This window comes from Lipotes vexillifer, unplaced genomic scaffold, assembly GCF_000442215.2.
Source record: "Lipotes vexillifer unplaced genomic scaffold, Lipotes_vexillifer_v1.1 scaffold180, whole genome shotgun sequence".
In the NCBI taxonomy this organism is placed as follows: Eukaryota; Metazoa; Chordata; class Mammalia; order Artiodactyla; family Lipotidae; genus Lipotes; species Lipotes vexillifer.
The window spans coordinates 512,453-533,808 of record NW_006796149.1 but is presented as its reverse complement, the minus strand read 5'-3'; the positions used below and the strand labels follow the sequence as shown (position 1 = coordinate 533,808).

At 41.5% G+C, this 21,356-nt stretch overlaps 1 protein-coding gene across 1 annotated transcript in view; it reads right to left on the bottom strand.

Annotated features, from left to right (window-relative positions):
- PLEKHG7 (pleckstrin homology and RhoGEF domain containing G7) overlaps positions 1–20,080 on the bottom strand; it is a 65,690-nt gene extending 45,610 nt beyond the window's left edge. Inside the window, 7 exon segments of the mRNA XM_007468224.1 lie at positions 313–405; positions 4,645–4,740; positions 12,424–12,509; positions 12,794–12,918; positions 14,331–14,387; positions 17,500–17,638; positions 20,020–20,080. Of these exon segments, the coding sequence (XP_007468286.1) occupies positions 313–405; positions 4,645–4,740; positions 12,424–12,509; positions 12,794–12,918; positions 14,331–14,387; positions 17,500–17,638; positions 20,020–20,080 (657 nt within the window).
- Between the last annotated feature and the right edge of the window lie 1,276 nt (positions 20,081–21,356).

Sequence of the window (21,356 nt, the reverse complement as noted above, 5' to 3'; positions counted from 1 at the left end):
AATTTTAGTACATGTCCTGCTGAAGTGAGCCCTATGTTTACTTTCTTAAATAGCCATGGAAGAATTTTTTAATGTTACTGAAGGCTAACTAATAACTGCCATCTATTGGAAAGATATCAATGGATGTGTAGGTTTCCTTCTTATTAACCTGAACTCCCGACCATAAGATTAAATGGGGATGAAATATGGAAGAAACCATATTCCACGTTCCAATATGGAATACAAGCCGGAAGAATAGACTAAGCATGAATTTTCATCGTCCTCTGGTGAATTTTAACACATGGCTACCGGAATCTTCCTACTTTGGCTCACCTGACTTAAATCCTCCAGGTTTGCAAAAAGTCTCCATAAATCCACATCCAGGAGATATTCATGAGTCTGTAGGTATTTTAATATATTCATGAAGATCTTAAAAAAAAAAAAAAAAGCACATTACTTTTTCAATTGTGATATTTGCCCTTTGCAAGAACATTAAACATAAACCTCCTGAGTATAATTTTACAAAACAACTTGGAGATCAGTATTTTCAATCGTTAAGAGGTGTGCTATACACAAATGATGACATTTAAGCCCCCACAGAACATACGGGAGATGTGCTCTTCTGTATGAAGCTGCTGCTGCTTTGTGAGCCCTAACAATACTCCTGTTGAACATAATCTGTTCAGATGCGCTTTCTCTGCTCCCAGTGCCAAAGAAATCGCCAAGGTTCTCTTCTTGCCAACAGCACTTACTTGAGACCAAAACAGCATTCATACTGAGTTCTTATTTATTCCTTTCTCTGTGAAAGACCCAAATGCCCTTTACTTTCAAGAAATTAAAAATAGAGAACTAATGAGTTAATACCTGCTAACTGGTAAGATGTTTAGATTTGGATAAAGCCATTAAATATTAATGAAAACACTGAGAGAGGCTTTATGTCATTACTTGATTTGATGTTTTCTTACAAGAGAAAAACTGCAGCAAGTTGATCCTCGCAGAATACCTGCCTCTCATTCTGTAAACTAAAGAGAGATCAATTTATTGAAATAGGAATACTTTGTATAAATATGATGAAGCATTCAAAGGGACCAAATATTTCAAGAACCGTAGGTGTGAAAAGACTGGACTTTAGACCACCAGCGTTCTCCAATCCCCATTTCCATATTTCTTAATGCGGTAAATGGTACTTGAACTTGCATCAGAATCATCTAGAGGCCTTGTTAAACTGGAGGTTAGTGGGACCTGCCCCAAGTCCTTCTGATTCAGTAGGTCTCTGATGGGGTCTGAGAATATGAGTTTCTAACAAGTTCCCAAGTGATTCTGATGCTACTGGTCCAGGGACCACACTTTGAGAACAACTGGCTCAGAGTTTCCCCCAGTCCAGGAAGCATCAGTTGTCTGGAAATCTGTCAATATCCAAGCATTTAAAACATGTAATTGTAAGAAACAGAAATCATTAGTTCAGATAAATTGGGAAAATTTAGAAAAAATCATCTTTGTGCTATAAGATTATTTTCTTTACAGAAATTTTTGCCATTTAAGAAAAACATTGAGTCTTTCAGTTAATTTATTTTATTATTTGAGTTACAAAGTTCCAATTTACAAGCAACTTTGGGAAATTCATATTGATTGTGTAAAGAGAGGTACTTATATACTTTATATACACTGGGGCATTTGAAAATAAACTCAAATTGGCTTTATTTTAAGCAGAAAAATGCTAGTTTAAAAAGCTTATGTAGCTTATAGTCGGATGGAAAGTTCTGTACTGTCTATTAGGGCAAGGGAGGTAGCAGAGCTCACAGGGTGAGTGCTCTGCAGTGAACATCTGTTGGGTACCACTCAGCTTCAGTGCTCCCCCTTCCCTAATATCATCCCAGTTTTCACCTCAGCATCTACTCTTCCTCATACCTTGAATGTGATCATCTTAAGCCAATGAGCACTTTCCTTCCTTATCCAGGTAGTTGGTTCAGAAGTGGGCATGTGACTTAAGCCAGTCCAATCAGAATGACAATCAAGACTTTGGCTATGAGTGTGCTAAGAGATTCTCTCTTTCTCTCCCTTCTATTTCTCACTCTCTCCATGGCCTCAAGGACAGCAGCCACTCTGTGACTACAACAGAAGCCAGCTACAGGATGACACTGATATTGTGGAAGGCAGGGATGAGGGACGAAAAGAAATTTTGTCCTTGCTTTTGAGCCCCTTGATCAAACCAACCTTGAATTCTGTCTCAACTCTGGACTTTACAGTCACATGGGTCAATAAGATCCTTACTTAAGCTAGTTTTCTGTATCCTGATACAGTCTCTAAGTTTTAACTTTCTGAGTGGCTTTGTGTTTTAAATTTTGCTAAAGTACTTAGCAGTATGACTGTCACAATAAATCTTACAGAAAAGAACATCTGTATAGCACTTGATACATTTCAAAGGAAACTAATCTGATCATCTCAATGATCAGATGTTATAAGACAGAGATGGTACTGTCATCCCTCTTTTATAGCTTAGAATAGGAATCGTCAAACGACAGCCTGTGGGATAAATCAGGTCTGCTACCCATTTTTGTGAATAAGGTGTAACTGTAACACAGCCACACACATTTCTTTACAAATTATCTATGGCTTCTTTTGCACTGCAATGGAGGAGTTGAGTAGTTGCAATAAAGACCACATGGCTGGCAAAGCCTAAAATATTTACTATCTGGACATTTACAGAAAGCATGCGCCAACTTCTGTTTTATGGAATGGAGGACTAGACTTTCCTAAGTTCACATGGCAAGTCAGAGGCATATCCAGGACTTGAACTCGTGTCTCCCAACACAGTGCCTTTTCCTGTTTAAGGGAGCAGCCAGGATTCAAAAATGCTTATGGGTAGAGGCAACCTTGGGAGCAATGTGGCCCATCCTCCTCTGTGGTCTTGGCATTTGCTCCCTTCCCATCCTTTGCCCTGTGGTTCTTCTATAAGGAATTCTCTGCTCAGAGCCTCCCCAGATCAGGGCTACTGCACTGCACAACCTCAGGAGCACCATTTACATGACAGACATCATGAACACACCGTATAATCCACCCCTCCCCACCCACTCCCGCCTTACACGTGGATGGTTGCCCTGGAAATCTGTGGCTCCGTAGCTGATAAAAAGCATTTGCCTGGCACTGTTCATAAGGGAGTATAAGAGCCAAAAGAGGAAGCTGAACGAAGGTGGGATGGCTGCCTTGAGGGTGGCTGTGAGCTCCCTGACTTGAGGAGTATGTAAGCACAGGGTGAGAATCAGGCAGAAGAGATTCAGACATCACATGGGGAGCTGGAAGGTCTCACCCAATCCTAAGAGGCTATGTTTAAGAAAAGAATGAAGAGAAACCAAGTTGCAGATAACCAAAAATAAACAAAATTTCCTTAAGATCCTCTGAAAGAGGGGAGCACCCCCATATTTCCTTCCTTCCTTCAGCATGGAAGAAAGAAACAAGTCCCTAAAGAAGCAGTGTTTTCCATCTACTACAAAAGTTAAAGCCAGCATTACCATCTTAAGAACTAATAAATGGTCCAAGAAATAAGTGCATTCACTCGTGAAGAGTTCCCACACAGCCTCTTGCTTTCTCAAGTCTAATTGATTAGTAGGAAATTTTTGATGTGTTTCCATGACTTCATTCCAGGTCTTATCCTGTACGTGGGAGAAAAGAGAGAACAAAACATTTCGATGGGTTGACCTGTTCACCCTTCCTCTGACTTGCAGTACAGCAGGAACAAGCAATCCCCCAAATCATGATTTCTCACTGCAAGCCCCAGGCATCCCTCTGGGTAGAACTATCCAAACCACAGTTCTCTCTGCATGGCTCTGGGGTATCAATTCCTCCCACGCATGGGATGGACATGCTATTTTTAGTTTAAAATGAAAATGAATTCAAATTGATGTTGCTTTGAACTATGCTGGAGAATTTCATAAGTCCTTTTCAGTTTTTTGCAAAAAAACCCACAACCCACCAAAAGAACCCCAAACCTGGAACTGGGAAGTCTGATCCAGGTTCCACTGGTAAAACTTGTTGAAATTAATTACTGAAGAATCATGAAATAAGAGACTTAAAGTTTTTAAGAGACCTTCAGAAATTGTCTTATCAAAACCAACTTCTTTAGTAAATGAGGAAACTAAGGCCCAGAGAGGGGAATGGTTGTAACAACTATTAACATGTGTACAGGGCTTCACGGTCTACAAAGTGGTCTCACGTCCATTACCTTACTTAAGGTAAAATGACTTTCCTGAGATTTCAGTGTGCTTTAGAGCAGTGGTCCCCAACCTTTCTGGCACCAGGGACCGATTTCGTGGTAGACAATTTTTCCACGGACGGCGGGGCGGGGGGGGATGGTTCAGGCGGTAATGCGAGCAATGGGGAGCAGCAGATGAAGCTTCGCTTGCTCGCCCGCTGCTCACCACCTGCTGCGTGGCCCAGTTCCTAACGGGCCTCGGACTGGTAGGGTTGGTGACCCCTGCTTTAGAGAGAGCAGACCTCGGTCTGCCCAGGTCTGGGCTTCTCTCCTGCACTTTGCTGTTATTAGGAACACGCCTGGGCTTCTCTCCTGCACTTTGCTGTTATTACGAACAAGCCAATAATCTGACAACTTAAAATAATGGCTGAAACAAAAAAAAAGCTATGCCACACAGAAAACAATGCATGAGATACCTTCAGTCTGTGGAACTCATAGTCCCTGAAGTCTGTAATCTTCAAAGAGGAGAGGCAGTCTTTCAGATCAGATATGTGCTTGCGCTTGTCTTTGCCCTGCTTAAAGATTGTTAGAAACAGGATTTTCAATCTTTTAACAACACACCTTTGGTAGCCTCGGCATCTTTGGTTCATTGTCCAACATGCATGAGAACAGACTGCACATTTTGTCTATGAGTCACTAACAGGTGAAACACCATTTCTGAGCCATAGTCTGACCCACAGGACCTCAGAATGTCAAGACATGGAGGAGAGAGGCTGGTGAGGATGTCTGATGCAAACCTCTCATTTTACTAATAGGAAAAAAAAAAAAGAGCTCAGAACACTCCTATAGCAAATAGATGGATTTCAGTCTAGCACATAGCTTGTGGTCCTAGAGTCCTCATATTCTAACTTTTCCAAATGTTGGATCATAGAAGTTTACCACGAGAAGGGGCCTTGGATGTCTTAGTTCAACCCCTCACTTAGTAGATGACTAAATAAAGCCCAGAGTGTTAAAGCAACTTCTTAATACGATAATTCACAGCTGGAGAATACCAGGATATGCTAGAAACTCTAGTTTCCTTAGGATGGAACCTCTGACTCATTTTTGTTATAATTTTTTATTTTAAATAATATTAGTTAAAAAATTGGATTACAGGGCTTCCCTGGTGGCGCAGTGATTGAGAGTCCGCCTGCCGATGCAGGGGACGTGGGTTCGTGCCCCTGTCCAGGAGAATCCCGCATGCCGTGGAGCGGCTGGGCCCGTGAGCCATGGCCGCTGAGCCTGCGCGTCCGGAGCCTGTACTCCGCAACGGGAGAAGCCACAACAGTGAGAGACCTGCCTACCGCAAAAAAAAAAAAAAAAAAAAAAAAATTGGATTATAAAGGTAATATATGGTTATTATAGAAAATTTGAGAAACAAAACCACAAAGAAAAAAAGTTACACAGAGTTACCTGTAATCTCCACCGCCCCTTCCTTCCCTCGGGGTAACTACTGAAAACCTTTTTCTGATTGTATTTATACTTAATTTTTAATGGTGTCATATTTATACATCCTTTTGTAACTTGCTTCTAAACTTTATCGTGACCTTTCAATTTTTTCTGACTCATTCAATATCCTGGTGCAATGTCATGAATTACCTGCTTAAAGAGCTCATTTTACCAACTAAACCAGGAAGAAGCTATCAAATAACGAAGTGTGAGGCTTTCTAAAGTCAACTTGGCTGCATTTCAAATGAATATTCAGCACAAATCATTTTTCAACTTGTTCTACTCCCTCAGGGCACATGACGCTGGCGTGGATCTAAGCAGTTTGGTGGGCGTTTTCCGACTTTAGGTTAAGGAGCCAGAGAAGGCACAGCTTATCCGTTGTGGGGAGGCAGCTCCCTGCGTGTCTGAAAGGAGACCCCGCGATCGGTTCAGAAAGTGCTAAAGGGCTGTGGCTGACTTCTCTACTAGGGCTACGGCACTGAAAGAAGAAACTTACTAGAGACTTATAGGCTTCACAGTAGCAAAGGATTCCTGGAGCTGGTTGGGGGCCTCCTACACTGCAGCTGGGATGTATGCCTTTTGTTAATGTCTGAAACCACAGTGACTGCATGTTGTGGAAATTAAAAATCAGCAGCCAGTTGGAAAATAAAGAAGCTGAGGCAATGGAAGAGGTACTGGAGCTGTGGGAAAGGGGGTGCCAGCCCTCTGTCTTGAAGGACAATCACCGTGGCTTTCCAAGGGTCTGAATGACCTTCTGGCCAAAGTGCTTGGTGGATATGCTAGTGAGAAGGGAGGGGACAGTCCTCTTGGAGGAAACATTAACTCATTAGAGTTACAGACCTTTTGTTGGAACCCGTGCTGCTTCCCCTATGGTGGCACTGGCTAGGAGATGCAATGAGAAGATGTGAAGGGTATCTGAGAGGATACGGAGGATAAAGAAAAGAAGCCAAGGTTAACACTGGGGCCTCAAATTTAAGAACTAAGGGGCATGTGGAATGGAAATTTGTAGTAGGCACTGGTGACACGGAACTGGAGTAAAATGGATATACAGTCGTCCCTCAGTATCCTAGTGGGATTGGTTCCAGGACCTCTTCGGATACCAAAATCCTCAGATGCTAAAGTCCAATTTATAAAATGGATTTGCATATAATCCACACACATCCTCCCATATAGTTTAAATCATCTCTAGATTACTTGTAATACATAATGCAATGTAAATTCTGTGTAAATTGTTGCTGGTGGATGGCAAATTCAAGTTTTGCTTTTTGGAAATTTCTGGAATTTTTTTCAAATATTTTTCATTTGTAGTTGGTTGAATTCAAGGATGCAGAATGTACAGACACAGAGGGCTGACTGTATGAGAATATATGGATCCTGTAGTGGTTGACCTTGAATTGGCAAGCTGGTGGGAGATGCCCCTTCTCCTGAGACCCTAGACCTGATTGACAACTGACCCTGCTTTCATTTAAATGAGGAAGCAAAAATATACAAGCAGCTCATGCAGCTCAGTATCAAAAAAAACAAACAACCCAATACAAAAATGGGCAGAACACCTAAACAGACATTACTCCAAAGAAGATCTACAGATTACCAACAAACACATGAAAGATGTGTAAAGATGCTCAACAACATTAATCATTAGAGAAATGCAAATCAAAACTACAATGAGATATCATCTCACACCGGTTAGAATGGCCATCATCAAAAATCTACAAACAATAAATGCTGGAGAGGGTGTGGAGAAAAGGGAACCCTCCTGCACTGTTGGTGGGAATGTAAATTGATACAGCCACTATGGAGAACGGTATGGATGTTCCTTAAAAAACTAAAAATAGAACTACCATATGACCCAGCAATCCCACTACTGGGCATATACAGTGAGAAAAACATAATTCAAAAACAGTCATGTACCAAAATGTTCATTGCAGCTCTATTTACAATAGCCAGGACATGGAAGCAACCTAAGTGCCCATCAACAGATGAATGTGGCACATATATATGATGGAATATTACTCAGCCATAAAAAAGAATGAAACTGAGTTATTTGTAATGAGGTGGATGGACCTAGAGTCTGTCATACGGAGTGAAGTAAGGCAGAAAGAGAAAAACAAATACCAGATGCTAACGCACATATATGGAAGCTAAAAAAACGGTACTGATGAACCTAGTGGCAGGGAAGGAATAAAGACGCAGACGTGGAGAACAGACTTGAGGACACAGCGGGGAGGGGGAAGCTGGGATGAAGTGAGAGAGTAGCACTGACATATATACACTACCAAATGTATAATAGATAGCTAGTGGGAAGCAGCTGCATAGCACAGGGAGATCACTTCGGTGCTTTGTGACCACCTAGAGAGGTGGGATAGGGAGGATGGGAGGGAGACACAAGAGGGAGGGGATATGGGGATATATGTATAGCTGATTTACTTTGTTGTACAGCAGAAAGTAACACAACACTGTAAAGCAAATTATACTCCAATGAAGATATTAAATAAGGAAGGAAGGAAGGAAGGAAGGGAGGGAGGAAGGAAGGAAGGAAGGGAGGGAGGAAGGAAGGAAGGATCCCAGGAGAGGTTGCACCACAGGCCCTGTCTCAGGCCTGCCAGGAAAACAGTCAAATCATGTCCCTAAAGAGGGTCAAAACGAGAAAGACTGGTGAGCAACAACCTTGGTGACAATGGTATCATAGTTTTACTAACAGTTTATGATTTGAAACTTGTAATGTTTACACTGTGTCCCTATGGACTGAATGTTTCTGTCCCCCCCAAAAATCCATATGTTAAAGCCCTAACCCCACAGTGGTATTTGGAGGTGAAACCACTGGAAAGTAATTACATGTAGATGAGGTCATGAGGGTGGGGCCCTCACAATGAGATTAGTACCCTTATAAGATGAGGAAGAGACACCAGAGCTCTCTCTACACCACGTGAGGATGCAGAGAGAAGATGACCATCCGTAAGCCAGGTAAAGAGCTCTCACCAAAACCCTACCATGCTGGCACCCTGATCCTGGACTTCCCAGCCTCCAGATATGTGAGAAATAATACTGGTTGTTTCAGCCACCCAGTCTGTGGTATTTTACAGCAGCCCAAGGGGAGTAAGACACTCACACAACTTTTTAACCCTTGAAAAAATAATGTGAAAGTCACTCCTATACTTGATTATGGGAACACACAGTTTTCCAAGCCCTGGTTATGAACAACACTAACAATAATATGGCCAGTAACGACTGTCTCAGGCACCCAGCTCCGGGGTGAGCTTCACCCGCATTATTTGACTCACTTGTCACAACCATCCTAAGAGGCTGCCACTATTACCACCTACTTTTTACAGGAAGGACTTGAAGCTGAGAGAGACATGGATTCATTTGGCCAAGGTCACAGGGCAGTACATGGAGCAGCTGGGATTGAAACCTCAGAGGACTTTTAATTTAGCTACAATAGTTAAGTATCAATGTGTGTGCATCCAAAGAACCTCCAAGGTAGATGTCGATAATTGGTGGCCAACTGGAGGCCATGTGGGCAGATTTTTAACAGAAAGAAGTGCAGTGACTACTCATAAGGCCCTCCTGGTGCTGCTGGCTGTGGTGTGTAGGTACTGTGGGGAGAACACAGTCAGTCCTTCTCTGTCCTCCTCACTCCAGAAGCGAGGAACACTCCTTCCCTCTGCCCCCAGCATGCTTGCGAGAAAGGCTTCACTGTGGCTAACTCCTGACCTAGGCAGGAAAGAATCAGGCACTACTGATTTCGATTTATAAATCTTCAATTATTGAGGGTGCAAGAATGAATTTAAAGAAAACCCGCTAGGTCTAATCCAACGGGCTTTCCCAGAAATAGAAGTGTATTTGTGGAATCTGTTTCTGTAATATCTCATTAATTTTTCAATATTCCCAGTATACTGGGCACAGACTGCAAACTGGGGCATACGCTTGTGCAAGTTTTCTTCACCGAGTGAGCTGTTTCCCACACTGTGTCAAGTTATAAATTTGGAGCTGTAAGGCACTGCAATGTTAGGATTACTTTGTTTTTTTGCAGAGCTCATTAACCACTGGCAATTAGCACTGTATCACTGTACAGAGTAGCATCATTTGGCAAGTTCTGTATCCACTACTATGAATGTGATGATATAATTTAAACTTCATGTGCCATCTGCTGTCATGAAAAGATAAAGTAGGATGAAGAGGCTCTTTAGCCATTTCTTACCTTCCTAGCTACTGGAGGCTTAATTAAAACAAAAATGACAATGCACAACACTCACCACTCCTCTCTTGGAGAAAGACCATCTTGGCTTTTTGGATTCTGGTGGGTGAAATTAAAGAAGATATATTCGTACTTTGAGTAACTACTGACAGATCAATGGAGTGCTTTACAAAACCTGCTTTTCAAATGAGCTGAACAGAATTTGTCCTGCTTTAATTCTCCTTCTCTTGAGAATGCACAGGATGAATATTTATATTTATGCAGATGAGTAAACAAAGCAATGTTCCAACTGAAAGGCTGGTGTACTATTGCTACCTTATGGTGATATTGTCCTGTTTCAGCCTCCTTTCCCCTCCATCATTCAAGGAGAAATCTATAAAATGCAATAAAATGTTGAGTATTCTTTTAAGACAGAGTCACAGGACTTTAGGGCTGAAAGGACTTTATTTTTATACTGGAAACCACCCCAGCATATGCAACTTCAATAACCTGACCAAACTTGAGACTCAGAGACTGCATAGGCCTGATAACCCCCAGGTGTGGTTGAGTGTAGATTCCTGAAACAGGGGCACATCAACCCATGTCACCAATCTTTAGGTTGGGGGCTTATTATCTCTATTGGCCACCATCCACATACTCCTTAGGAGTTGCTTTAAATTGAAAAGGAAGTCATTTTTCAGTAACACATTCTTTTGATGATCAGGAAGTAAAGAGATTAGATTGTGGATTCTTGATTTTTATGTCATTTGCATCAATCTCTAATGCTACCCAGAAAAACGTGGGAATCATCTCTTAGGTTTTGGTGAGATGTTCTGATAACTCAGTACACAAAATGGATGTTTTAAAGGTTCATCTCTGTTTCTACTAGTTTATCAGGAGACTGCATAATACTTCCATCAGATGAAAGCAATTACCTGAGCAGTATTTACTAAAAATCAGTGTGCTTGAGGGACTTTTCTCATTGGAACCCTGGAATCCAACCGATTATCCTGCTCATTCTGACCACCTTTTTGACCTTTGTAAAGGGGAGATTAGGTGGAACCTCCCTCAGAGACAAATCTGCTTTACCTCTCTTAGGCTTCAAATGCCTGGTGGTAAATTATTATGTACAATTTGAACTGCAATAATTGGGATCTCTTAGCAAATTTCTCTCCTCTGCTTTTCTAACTTTAGGGGTAATTTTAGGGCCTTGGGAAATCTTCACAAGTATTAAGAAAATTTAAATGTGTCTCTATTGAATCCCTAATCTTTTATTATCTTTATTAAATATTAATTTTTGCCAAATCAGAATCTATATTTCAACAATATCTCTAGGTGACTCATACGCACATCAGAGCTTGAGAAGCACTGCATTAGACCATGATGGGGACGTGAGAACTCTATTCTAACCTCCTGAGAAGAGGGCATGGAGGGATATGGTGAAGAATGTTGCATATCTTTTATTATGTGGTATCTGCTGTGATGCCAGGCACACATGCCTAGCAGAGAACTTAACAAAGAACACCATGCAGCAATTATGACCTTGTTCCTTAGCATGCTGGTTCTCAAACTTTAGCTGGTATCAGAATCACCTGGGGGGGTGCTTATTAAAAAACATATTGCTGGGCCCTACCCCCAGAGTTTCTAATTCAAAAGGTGTGGCATGGGACCCCAGAATTTCCCAGGCAATGCTGAAGCTGTTAGTCTGGGACCAGTATTTGAGAAGTACTGCTTGAGTTTTTAACCAGTTTAGAGCATTTGCAAAGCATCACAGAACATGTACTAACCTCTTAAGGTTATGCTGTGCTTAGAACTAGCTCTAATTTCTAGGGGCCTGTCCTTGAGTAGATCACTCAATTCCCTCTTGGTTCATTCATTTGGGCATTTGGATTGTTGTGTCATATAGGACAGTAAATATGAAAGGGCTCTATAAAGAGTGAAGAGCTATACATATGTTAGTTATGCTTTATTCACAGCTGCCTGTGTAATGGGTGGTTGATGCAGGCTGGTGGAGCGTATACAGGGTTAGGAGTCAGGAGTCTCGATCCCATTCCTCTGACACAAACCAGCTGGCACCATGGCTAGGCCACTTCTCCTTTCTGGGTCTCACTTGGCACATATGTGAATGAGGAAAGAGCTTGGTGGTTTTCCATGTGTGTTGTCACAGGCTATCCTGGGCTTCTAGGGATGCCTTGGAGGTGAGTCTTTGGGACCTGCCCCATTTTCAAGCACTACAACTCCACCTGGATCTGTTTTATAGACTGGATTTCCAAGTAAGGATTCTTTTGTAAAAAGAGCTCTGCTAAGAACAAAACCAGTTTAAAACTACCAGGATGGATGATGATCTTGAAGTCTCCCTTTAGCTCTCAAAGGCTACCATCAGACTCATGGGAATGTGTCCTGAACACCGCAATTGTTCTTTTCTTTCACAACTGAGTTCAAGAAGCAGATTTATCCCTAAGGCCGCCTCTCTAATCTGCTCTAACAGTAATCTGCTGTCACTGGGCCTGCTGCCTCCACACGGCACCACAGTGGTTAGAAGATACCAGTGTGAGGTTGAAGGCCAGAACAGGGTGGGGGGTGGCATTACAGCAATGACAGCGACGCTGCCCACCAGCCCAGAGAGGGCATTCTGCTCCAGGATGGTGACCGTCACTGGTGTACCTGTTCCAGGTCCTAGATGTGGGGTATATTATTTGACAAGAGGACCTTTTGAGGAAAGGTCTATACCTTATCCATCCCTTATCCATCTCTGTAAGTGGAATGCCCAATACCAAGAGCGGTATTCAGCTGGTTCCAGTAACTCATGGCTGATGCTTGTCCTAATTGGTGAGACATCTGTTCTAACGTGTCAGTGCCCATGTTCTATTAGTCATTAAATATTCTGAAAATACCCTTTGCTTATTATAACACCCATCCCATAGCAGATATGTAATACAAGTATGCTGAATGGACAGGACCTGAATTCAGCAGAAGCGGGTGGCACAGGTAATCGGCAGCTCCATCTGACACCAGAAGGTCCCCGGGAAACACCTCAAGTCCAGATAAATTGAGCACCACAGAACTCCTCCTGTGCTCGTAGAATCTGTGTTTAAGAGACGGAAGGAGAGAGCTTACAGATTACATGCCCATGCGTGGGCACTCGGAAGTGACTGCTGGCAGCCCGATTAATGCCTGCTTTTTCAGGCCACTCCAGGCTCCAGCCATGGAGGGCTGTGATGACCCACACACCGTCCCATATTTGACACATTTTTGAGCCTTACTGACTGCTTATGATTTTGACTAATCCAAAGCAGAATAGCTCACCTGGAAGTGTCAACATAAACATACTGGATATGTTCTGACTCAGGAGGACACTAGGAGAAAGCCCTTAAACACAAGAGTCTTTGAAAATTATGAACATGGCCTCAGAGGGAACAGGATGCATGGGCACGGCCATGGCCATGACACCCCTAGATATTGGAGGCCGGTTGTTTAAAGGCAGCCCTTTTGTTTTTCCTAGAGAAAAATGAGGACTGTTGTTGGAAAAGCGTAGCAAACAGGCCTATCTACCTTCTCCTTTCTTCCACCCTATTTCAAGAAACTTCCTGTCTGTTGGATGTTCAGAAAATAAATGCTTGACATCAGACACAGTGGGGAGTAGCTCCAAAGCCACTGGGCATTTGCTCTGTGATCGCTAAGGAAAAAAATGGGTAAGGAATGATCGCATCGAATTGTAAGGATTTTCAGAGCTTCCCCATAATAGCTGTTCAGATATTCCTTTAGTCTATTCTGAGAATGAGAGATGCAATCCCTTCTATTTACTGACCAATGTAACCTCTAAATTCTCTTTTCATCAACAAATAGCTTAGCATATAGGTTACTTTACATACAAAGGAATTTTGTAAGTCTGACTTAGTCCCTCCTGGCTTCAGATAAACACATTTTTAAAGCATCCACAGAAGCCTTCCATAATCTGGCCCAGTTACCTTCCTAATATTCTTTACTTTGCAATTTATTCTCTGAAAACAGGGAATGGATTGTAATTTCCCACGCAAAATGTTTCACATGTCAGTGACTTAGCTGGGGATGCTCTGCCCTCTCTGAACCTGTCTAACGCCTATTCACCCCATGAGATTTAGGGCCATGGATTATCTAAGTAACTTTACAGGAATTACTTGGATAAAATCAGGCTCAGATTTATTCAATTAGCTGCATTTCCTGGCATTTAAAAATCTGTTTTGACTTGCCTTTCTCTCCTCTTTTTTTTTTTTTATAGGAGAATTTGAGAGTAATGTTGCAGGCACTGCTAGCTGCCCAGCCAGCATGCATGCTCTCCACTTTTATTATTATCAAAACCCTGCTTTGTTGGGGGTGGCATGTGCCAAGTTAATGCACTGACAAGCCCTGACTCCCCTGCAGCAATCTGGCCAACAAGGTTTAAATGGAAGTTGCAGGGTGTGACTTCTGGGAAAAAATTTTCAAAGGGGACAGAGGTGGCTAGCTTCTTCCTTTTACCTTTTGCCCTTCTTGTTGTCATGAATACGGCTTGATACCTGAAAGTACACCTGTGATCTTGCAAAGATAACAGCAGAACAGGAAAACAGAAGGAGACTGGCAGGATGCCGACATCTGTCCCGGCCTGGGCTCTGGTTATAAGAGAAACATTCTTTATTTGCTTAGGTTGTTCCAGTTTGGTTGTTACATGCAGACAAATGCTGTCTTAACTGACACAGATCTCCTCGTCCTGGACTTCCTTCTCCAAGAATGTCATCTTTCAGCATTCTGCACTCTTATTTGACTTTTTCACCATCTATTTACGATGAGGTTTGTAACAAAATCATTAGAGTTACAACTTTTCACAACTCTCCCTTTCTTGTTATTTGCCAACCCGATGTCCATGGTGGTTATAAGGATAGAGGGGGCTGAATTAGGTGGGAGTTGGAAAAGTTACAGTAATTTGAATGAGAAATACAATTCTAGTTTCTTCATTTTGCAAACAGGACATTGGAACTGATACATAATGAATTAACAGTATACAAATCCAGCCAGGAATTTTCACAGTGCTATGCAAAAGGTATTAGATAACATAAACAACTTTTTGGGAGCCCCAAGAAGTCCCCTGAAAAGAAATATTAGAAGCTTCACTGTAAACTTTATACTTCTCTTGATAAAGACCCTGGAAGCATACAATGAGATTTGGTGTCTATGGGGGTAGAGAGGATTGGGAAAAGTACAGTAATTTGAAAGAGAAATATGTAAGCTAGGTAAACTTTGGGAAAAAAGTTTACTCTTTTGAGCTTCAACTCTAGATGGTACACAATCTGATAACTATTATGAATTTGGCATGTCTATAAGCTATATCTTTATATTCCCTGGGGACCTCAGAGAGGACATAACTAATGGTGGAGTGGAAGAATTAGTCTTCCCCGGCCTCCTCTAGGCTGGTTTCTATGTTTCTCTTCCATGCTTCTACAGTTCTCTGAAGCAGTGGTTAAGAATGTGGAGTCAAATTGCCTGGATTTTAATCTTAGCTGTGTGACCTTGATCGAGCAAGTAACCTCTCTGGCCCTGACTGCCATCTGTGAAATGTAGACAATAATCATACTTACTTCTTGTGTGAGGATCAACTGATAAACTTTAAAGCACTTAGATCTATGTCTGGAATTTAGTAAGCTGTCAATAAATGTGATTATGTTGGTTGTTGAATATATTATAATATCATGTTCTATTTATATGTCTGGTTATTCCACTAGACTGCTACCTCCTTCCTTGCAAGAAGCATGTCTTATAATTTGTGTTGGTGGGTGCCCATTTAGTACTCAATCCATTGTTACTGATGAACACGAATGAATAAAAGACTCTTCTGATGTTGTCCTCCCTCGAGGAAAGTATCTTACTTTGTAAGGTAGTTTTGCAGATTCATGTCTTATCTCCTCTCCTTTTATCCTAAGTTCCTACCTCCTGGTCTAAATCCCTGTGTTTACTAAGGGCTCAATAAATATTTGTTCAGTAAATGAATAATAACCAAACCTGTACACACTGAGTCATCCATTGCTCTACTTTTGTGACGTGATCTCCTGCAGAATGTGTACTCCACTAATAGCTAGCTACTCACTGTTCTTTAAACTCACCCTGCACTTCATGCCTCTATGCCTTGGCTCAGGTAGTTTCCATCTGCCTGCCTATCTCCACTGAGCCTGACACACTCATATTCATCTCTAAATTCCCACTTAGATGCTCTCCCTCCAGAAGTCTTTTCTGATCTGCTCAGAGAGAGCCAATTCTCTCCCCTCCCTACTCCCACCTTGCCTCTTTATAATGATTTCATTGAAGGCTCATGCTGTGTCTTATATATCACAGAGTCTAAGCACCAAGTATAGAACCTGACATAGAATAGGTAATCAAATAAGCTTGTTGAATGAATAACTATGTTTACCTACAGAATGATATCCAGATAGTCCTCAAATGAATTTGCTTTTCCATTCTGGATCATAATTGTATAATTATATGCATATACAATACACAAAGTGCAATGAGTCTCCCCCACAGCCTTTAAAGGTGATTAAATTACCCCTATCCATTTCTTCCTTGTCTGGGCTACCTTCTGACATAAGGCATCCATTTGGGAGCACATAGGGCAGGTTTTGGAGTTCCATGTGCACACATGGAGCATAAGGAAGACAACTAGCTTGCATAGTGCTTGAGCCATGACGTTGGCTTTGTTGCCTTGGTGTTCAAAACCCAGTGATGCTCATTCTGGAAAGGGGTGCATGCCCCTGGGAGGGCGTAACAGAAGCTCTGATGACATTCTGATGTTCATCAGAAGAGGGCACTGGTTAATAAAAATATCAAGAATTAGTTATAACCAGAGACTTAGGAAAACAACAAGAAAGAACATCTGCACATACTAACATGAAGAGACATGAATTGGTACAGAAAACATGCCCGTGCATCACCCATGCCTGGCAGCCGACTAGATTTCTGGGCACTCTGCACAGGATCCCATGCCTGTGTCAGCCAGGGTTGCTCATCATTGGATTAGTGATATTAATGCAAATAGTTGCAATGAATTCAGAATGACTTTGCATTTAGGTCTCGTGCGGGGAGAGGTGTTGGTGGTTCCAAACTGGTATTTTATTTTTGCTGTTCTAAAAGGACTGCTTCTCATAAGACATGGCATGCACACAGGGTCACTGTATCCAGTTCTGGATTGATTATCCACTGGAAGCAATCACTGTAATAAATTCAGACTTTTTATCTCCCTCCCCCAGACAAAATGGTATGTGCATGGGGTCATGGCATCCTGTGTGAAGAGGGTGGGGAAGAGAAGTTTTTGGTATCTAATTTCCTCAGAGGGAGATTACACTAAGGAATGAGCTGATAATAACCAAAAAATGTTTGGGGTGTGGCTGGCAGGCCACTATCACTGTGTACAGTATAGCTTCTTGCTACCCTTTATTTGTTTGAAAAAGTACACTCAACAAACATCCATGGGAACTTTTTTTTTTTTTTTTTTTGATTTTGGTTCAATGCTTGGCTGTTCTGGTTCTTTGTTTCAGGACAAAATTCTGGATCCAGGAGGTTGTATAACTAACTGGGTGCCTGACCCAGACTTCGCAGCCCTCTCGGGCTTGCCAGCCACCCCACTCCCCACAAGCCCAAACACAACCACACTTTCACTAACCCTGAGCTGCACTGCCCCAGGCCGGTCAGATCTGAAGGAACTAGTCCCATGGTTGCTGGAATAATCTTGTCTCCTTTCTGGTACCAGAATTTCTCCTTTTTCTGTCTTCTGCTGAAGATCCGAAGGTCCACGGTGTGGGCTGGGATGGCAACAATTTAGAGAATCCAGAGAATGCTCCCCCACTCAGCTGTTCAGGCCACACACTCACGTGTCACACTCAGGAATGAGCTTGTGCTCACGTGTTGGTGCCAGAAAAGTTTCCGGTGGGTGAAATGTGTCTCCCAGTAGATCTCAAATACATATACTTTGTAAAGAACAGATTGGTCACGTTGAATATTATTCTAACTTAAAATCAGCTGGCACTTCCTGAGCATGGGCTTTTACTAGACATTCTGTTAAGAGCTTTACATGCATTATCATATTGATTTTCACAAGTACTCTATGAAGTGGAAATTACTGTTCTCATTATAGAGCTGAGGAAACTGAAGCTTAGAAGGACAGGAACTCACTGAAGGTCTCATTGTTAGTGAACAACAGAGCAAGAATTCAATTCAAATACCCAAGTCTGACTCCAAAAAGACTTGTAAATGAAAGGAGAGAAAAAGATACTACAAACCATTTCAAAGCACTAAGCGTTTTTTAAAATTCATATAATGGTGGTTATTACTTTAGATAAAAGAGGGTGTGTTGTGGGTTGAATGGAAACCCCTGCCCCCCCCACCCCCCCCCGCCCCAATATATGTCCATCTCTTCACTCCTGGAGCCTGTGAATGTGATCTTATTTGTAAAAGGAGTCTTTGCAGATGTAATTAAATAAAAGATCTCGAGATGAAGTTATTTTGGATTATCTGAGTGGGCTCTAAATCCCATGACCTGCGTACTTATAAGAGATACTTAGAGAAGAGACACAAATAGGAGAGAAGGCCACGTGAAGACAGAGGCAGAGGTTAAAGTAATGCAGCCATAGCGCAGGAACGCCTGCATGAAGAAGCAAGGAAAGGTCCTCCCCTACAGCTTTGAGAGGGAGGGTGGCTCTGCTGACACCTTGATTTTGGACTTGTGGCTCCCAGAATTATCAGAGCATAAATTTCTGTTGATTTTACGCCACCAGTTAGTGGTAATTTATTACAACAGCCACAGGAGACGAGTGAAGGGGGCAATGCAATTGAATGGCAAGGGCACCTGACTTAGGATTGTGATTCCCAACTCTGACCTTCATTACGTGTGACCTTAGCATGTCGCTTCCCAGGGCCTCAGTTTCCTTACGTGGAAAACAACTTTGAGTGAGACCCTTTCCATCCCTCATGATCTATGAATCAAGGGTTTAGGTTTGCTCTTATCTTCCCTGCCAGTGGGTGGGGCAGTAATTATGTGATGACCTTTATCTTGGCAGAAATGTTTGAAGATGAATAATTAAAGCTCCTCCTTCAGAAATATGACAAATATATCATTTGCATTTTTTTAAAAACAGATTCCTTGGGTTTAACATACACCCACCACACTATGTATAAGATAAATAACCAGCAAGGACCTATTGTATAGCACAGGAAACTCTACTCTATATTCTGTGATAACCTATGAGAAGAGAATCTGAAAATGGATGAATATATGTATATGTATAACTGAATCACTTTGCTGTACACCTGAAACTGACAAAAAATTGTAAATCAACTATACTCCAATAAAATTAAAAAATAAAAAAAATTGCAAGTAAAAAAAAAGATTCCTTCTGTACAGGGGGCTTAAGCCAAGGACTACTGGGTTCTAATTCCCAGGTGCAAATTTTAAAGGAAAATAACAAAGATACTAGAGAATATGGGGAGGGAGGTTTGCAACTGCCCTATAGTGATATGTGTGTCTTAATGGAGTAAAAATCTTATTGAAGGTACTAGTGTTTGGATAAGGCACAGCCTAATCCTTCCCCTCTGCTGTGAATGTTGCCCAATGGTTTTTTTTTACCTTAATAAAAAGTACAATTGAGTTTTTTATTCTAATATTTTTTCAATTTCACTGTTGTAGACTGACAATAGTAAGATAACCCAAAGGTTTTTTTTTTTTTTATCAGGCAAGCTTATCAGGCTTCATTCCTTGTCTGATAGTGAAATTCATGGTAAATATACCTTTTCCAGCAGGTGGTTTTCCAGTAACTGTGTGACTAGAAAAAGTAGGTGTTCTATTTTAGGAACCATAGTGTTCTACCCTATGGTAGAGATATAGTGCAAATGGGAACGCTTGCTTATAACTGAGTTGATTACACAGGAAGAGCCAATTAAGAATCAGTAACAATCTTTAAAAAAAAAATCCCTTTTAAGAAATAATCAACAGAGAAATGACAACTCAACTGCCACTTTATGGAACTGTAGCTTCCTTGGTTAAATCTGGGAAACTGTTTTTCATTATGAGTCTCACAAGATTGTTAGGAACTTTCCTTTGATTATAACTTCCCACTTTCTACCAAAATGTTCCATTTACTGAAAATCCAACGGAGAAGGGAGAATGAATGGGGAGCCTCTAGCTTACTGTCCAAGGTCTGGCACAGAGCTGACACTTCATGAATGTGGAGTGAACAAATGGAACCCATCCCGACACAGCTTGAACACAGAAACAGAGACAGTCTTTGGAGTTCCAACTGCATGGAAAACACACCATGCTGTGACATTTTGGGCTCAATCAGTAATGGTTATTAAACACACACGTGTTCAGAGCACCAGGGTAGCTGCTGATACTGGTAACTTTCTAGAACTCTCGCCGTCTTTCGAGGCTACTGCCTTTTCTGGACAAGAGTCAAAATACTACCCGCTGGGATCAAACCATACTTGTAGAAATCCCCAGCAACCCAATGTACACTCAAGAGATGAACACAAAACAGATTAGGAAGATGGGGGAGGTTGAAAAGAGCTAGAGAGAGATAAACAAATGGCTGGAGGAGAAAATTTCCAGAAAGGGATCATACAATTTCCCCTAAGAGGCTTGACCTAACCTAACTAACCAACAAACGCACTTCCTTTTTTCTTCCTTAAACTTTCATTGAACATCTACTATGTGCCGGGTAGTGTTCTAGAGACACTAGGGATACAGCAATGAACAAAACAGGCACAACTCCTGCTGCCATGGAGTTTACATTCTGGGGGAGCTGATGCCAGTGCAAGAATAACACATGGTTCCTGATGTGAAAGGAAGCTGCCAGTTCCCACTCTAGCCTCCAGCCATGCCCAGATCAAGAAGGCTTCCCTGATGCCCTGAGGCTGCAGGCTCCTCTTCTGACTAATTAACAGTATTCATGTATCTCATCACAAGGGAAAAAACTGTAACTATGTGTGGTCATGGATGTTAACTAAACTTATTGTGGTGATCATTTTGCAATATATACATATTTCAGATCATTATGCTATACCCCTTAAACTTATATAATGTTCTATGTCAATTATATCTCAATACAATTGGAGGAAAAAAAGAAAGCAACACAATAAAATATGATGCTATGGAGGGCTGAGATTTAAATAAAGCAAGCAAACAAACAAAATAACCAAAATGCCATCTATTAATCGTTAGTTAGTAACTTTCTAATAAGCTTTTAAGCTCAACAGCTGAGACAGGGCCTTCTCCCCCTATGGTGTTACTTAGAGTTTACAGACAGTGCTAGCTACACAACAGGTTTTAGGTAAAAGTCTGGGGAGGAATTTAACATTGTATTGAATCTAACATTTAGACACATTAGATGAACGTCCTGTGATCATTTCACTCTGGGGTCAGAATATTTTAGAAAGAATAAGTCAGTGACTTGCATACAGGAAGTGCTAAATGAATGAATGAATGAATGATGGTTTCTTAAAAAAGGTAACATTTAAGTTACACTA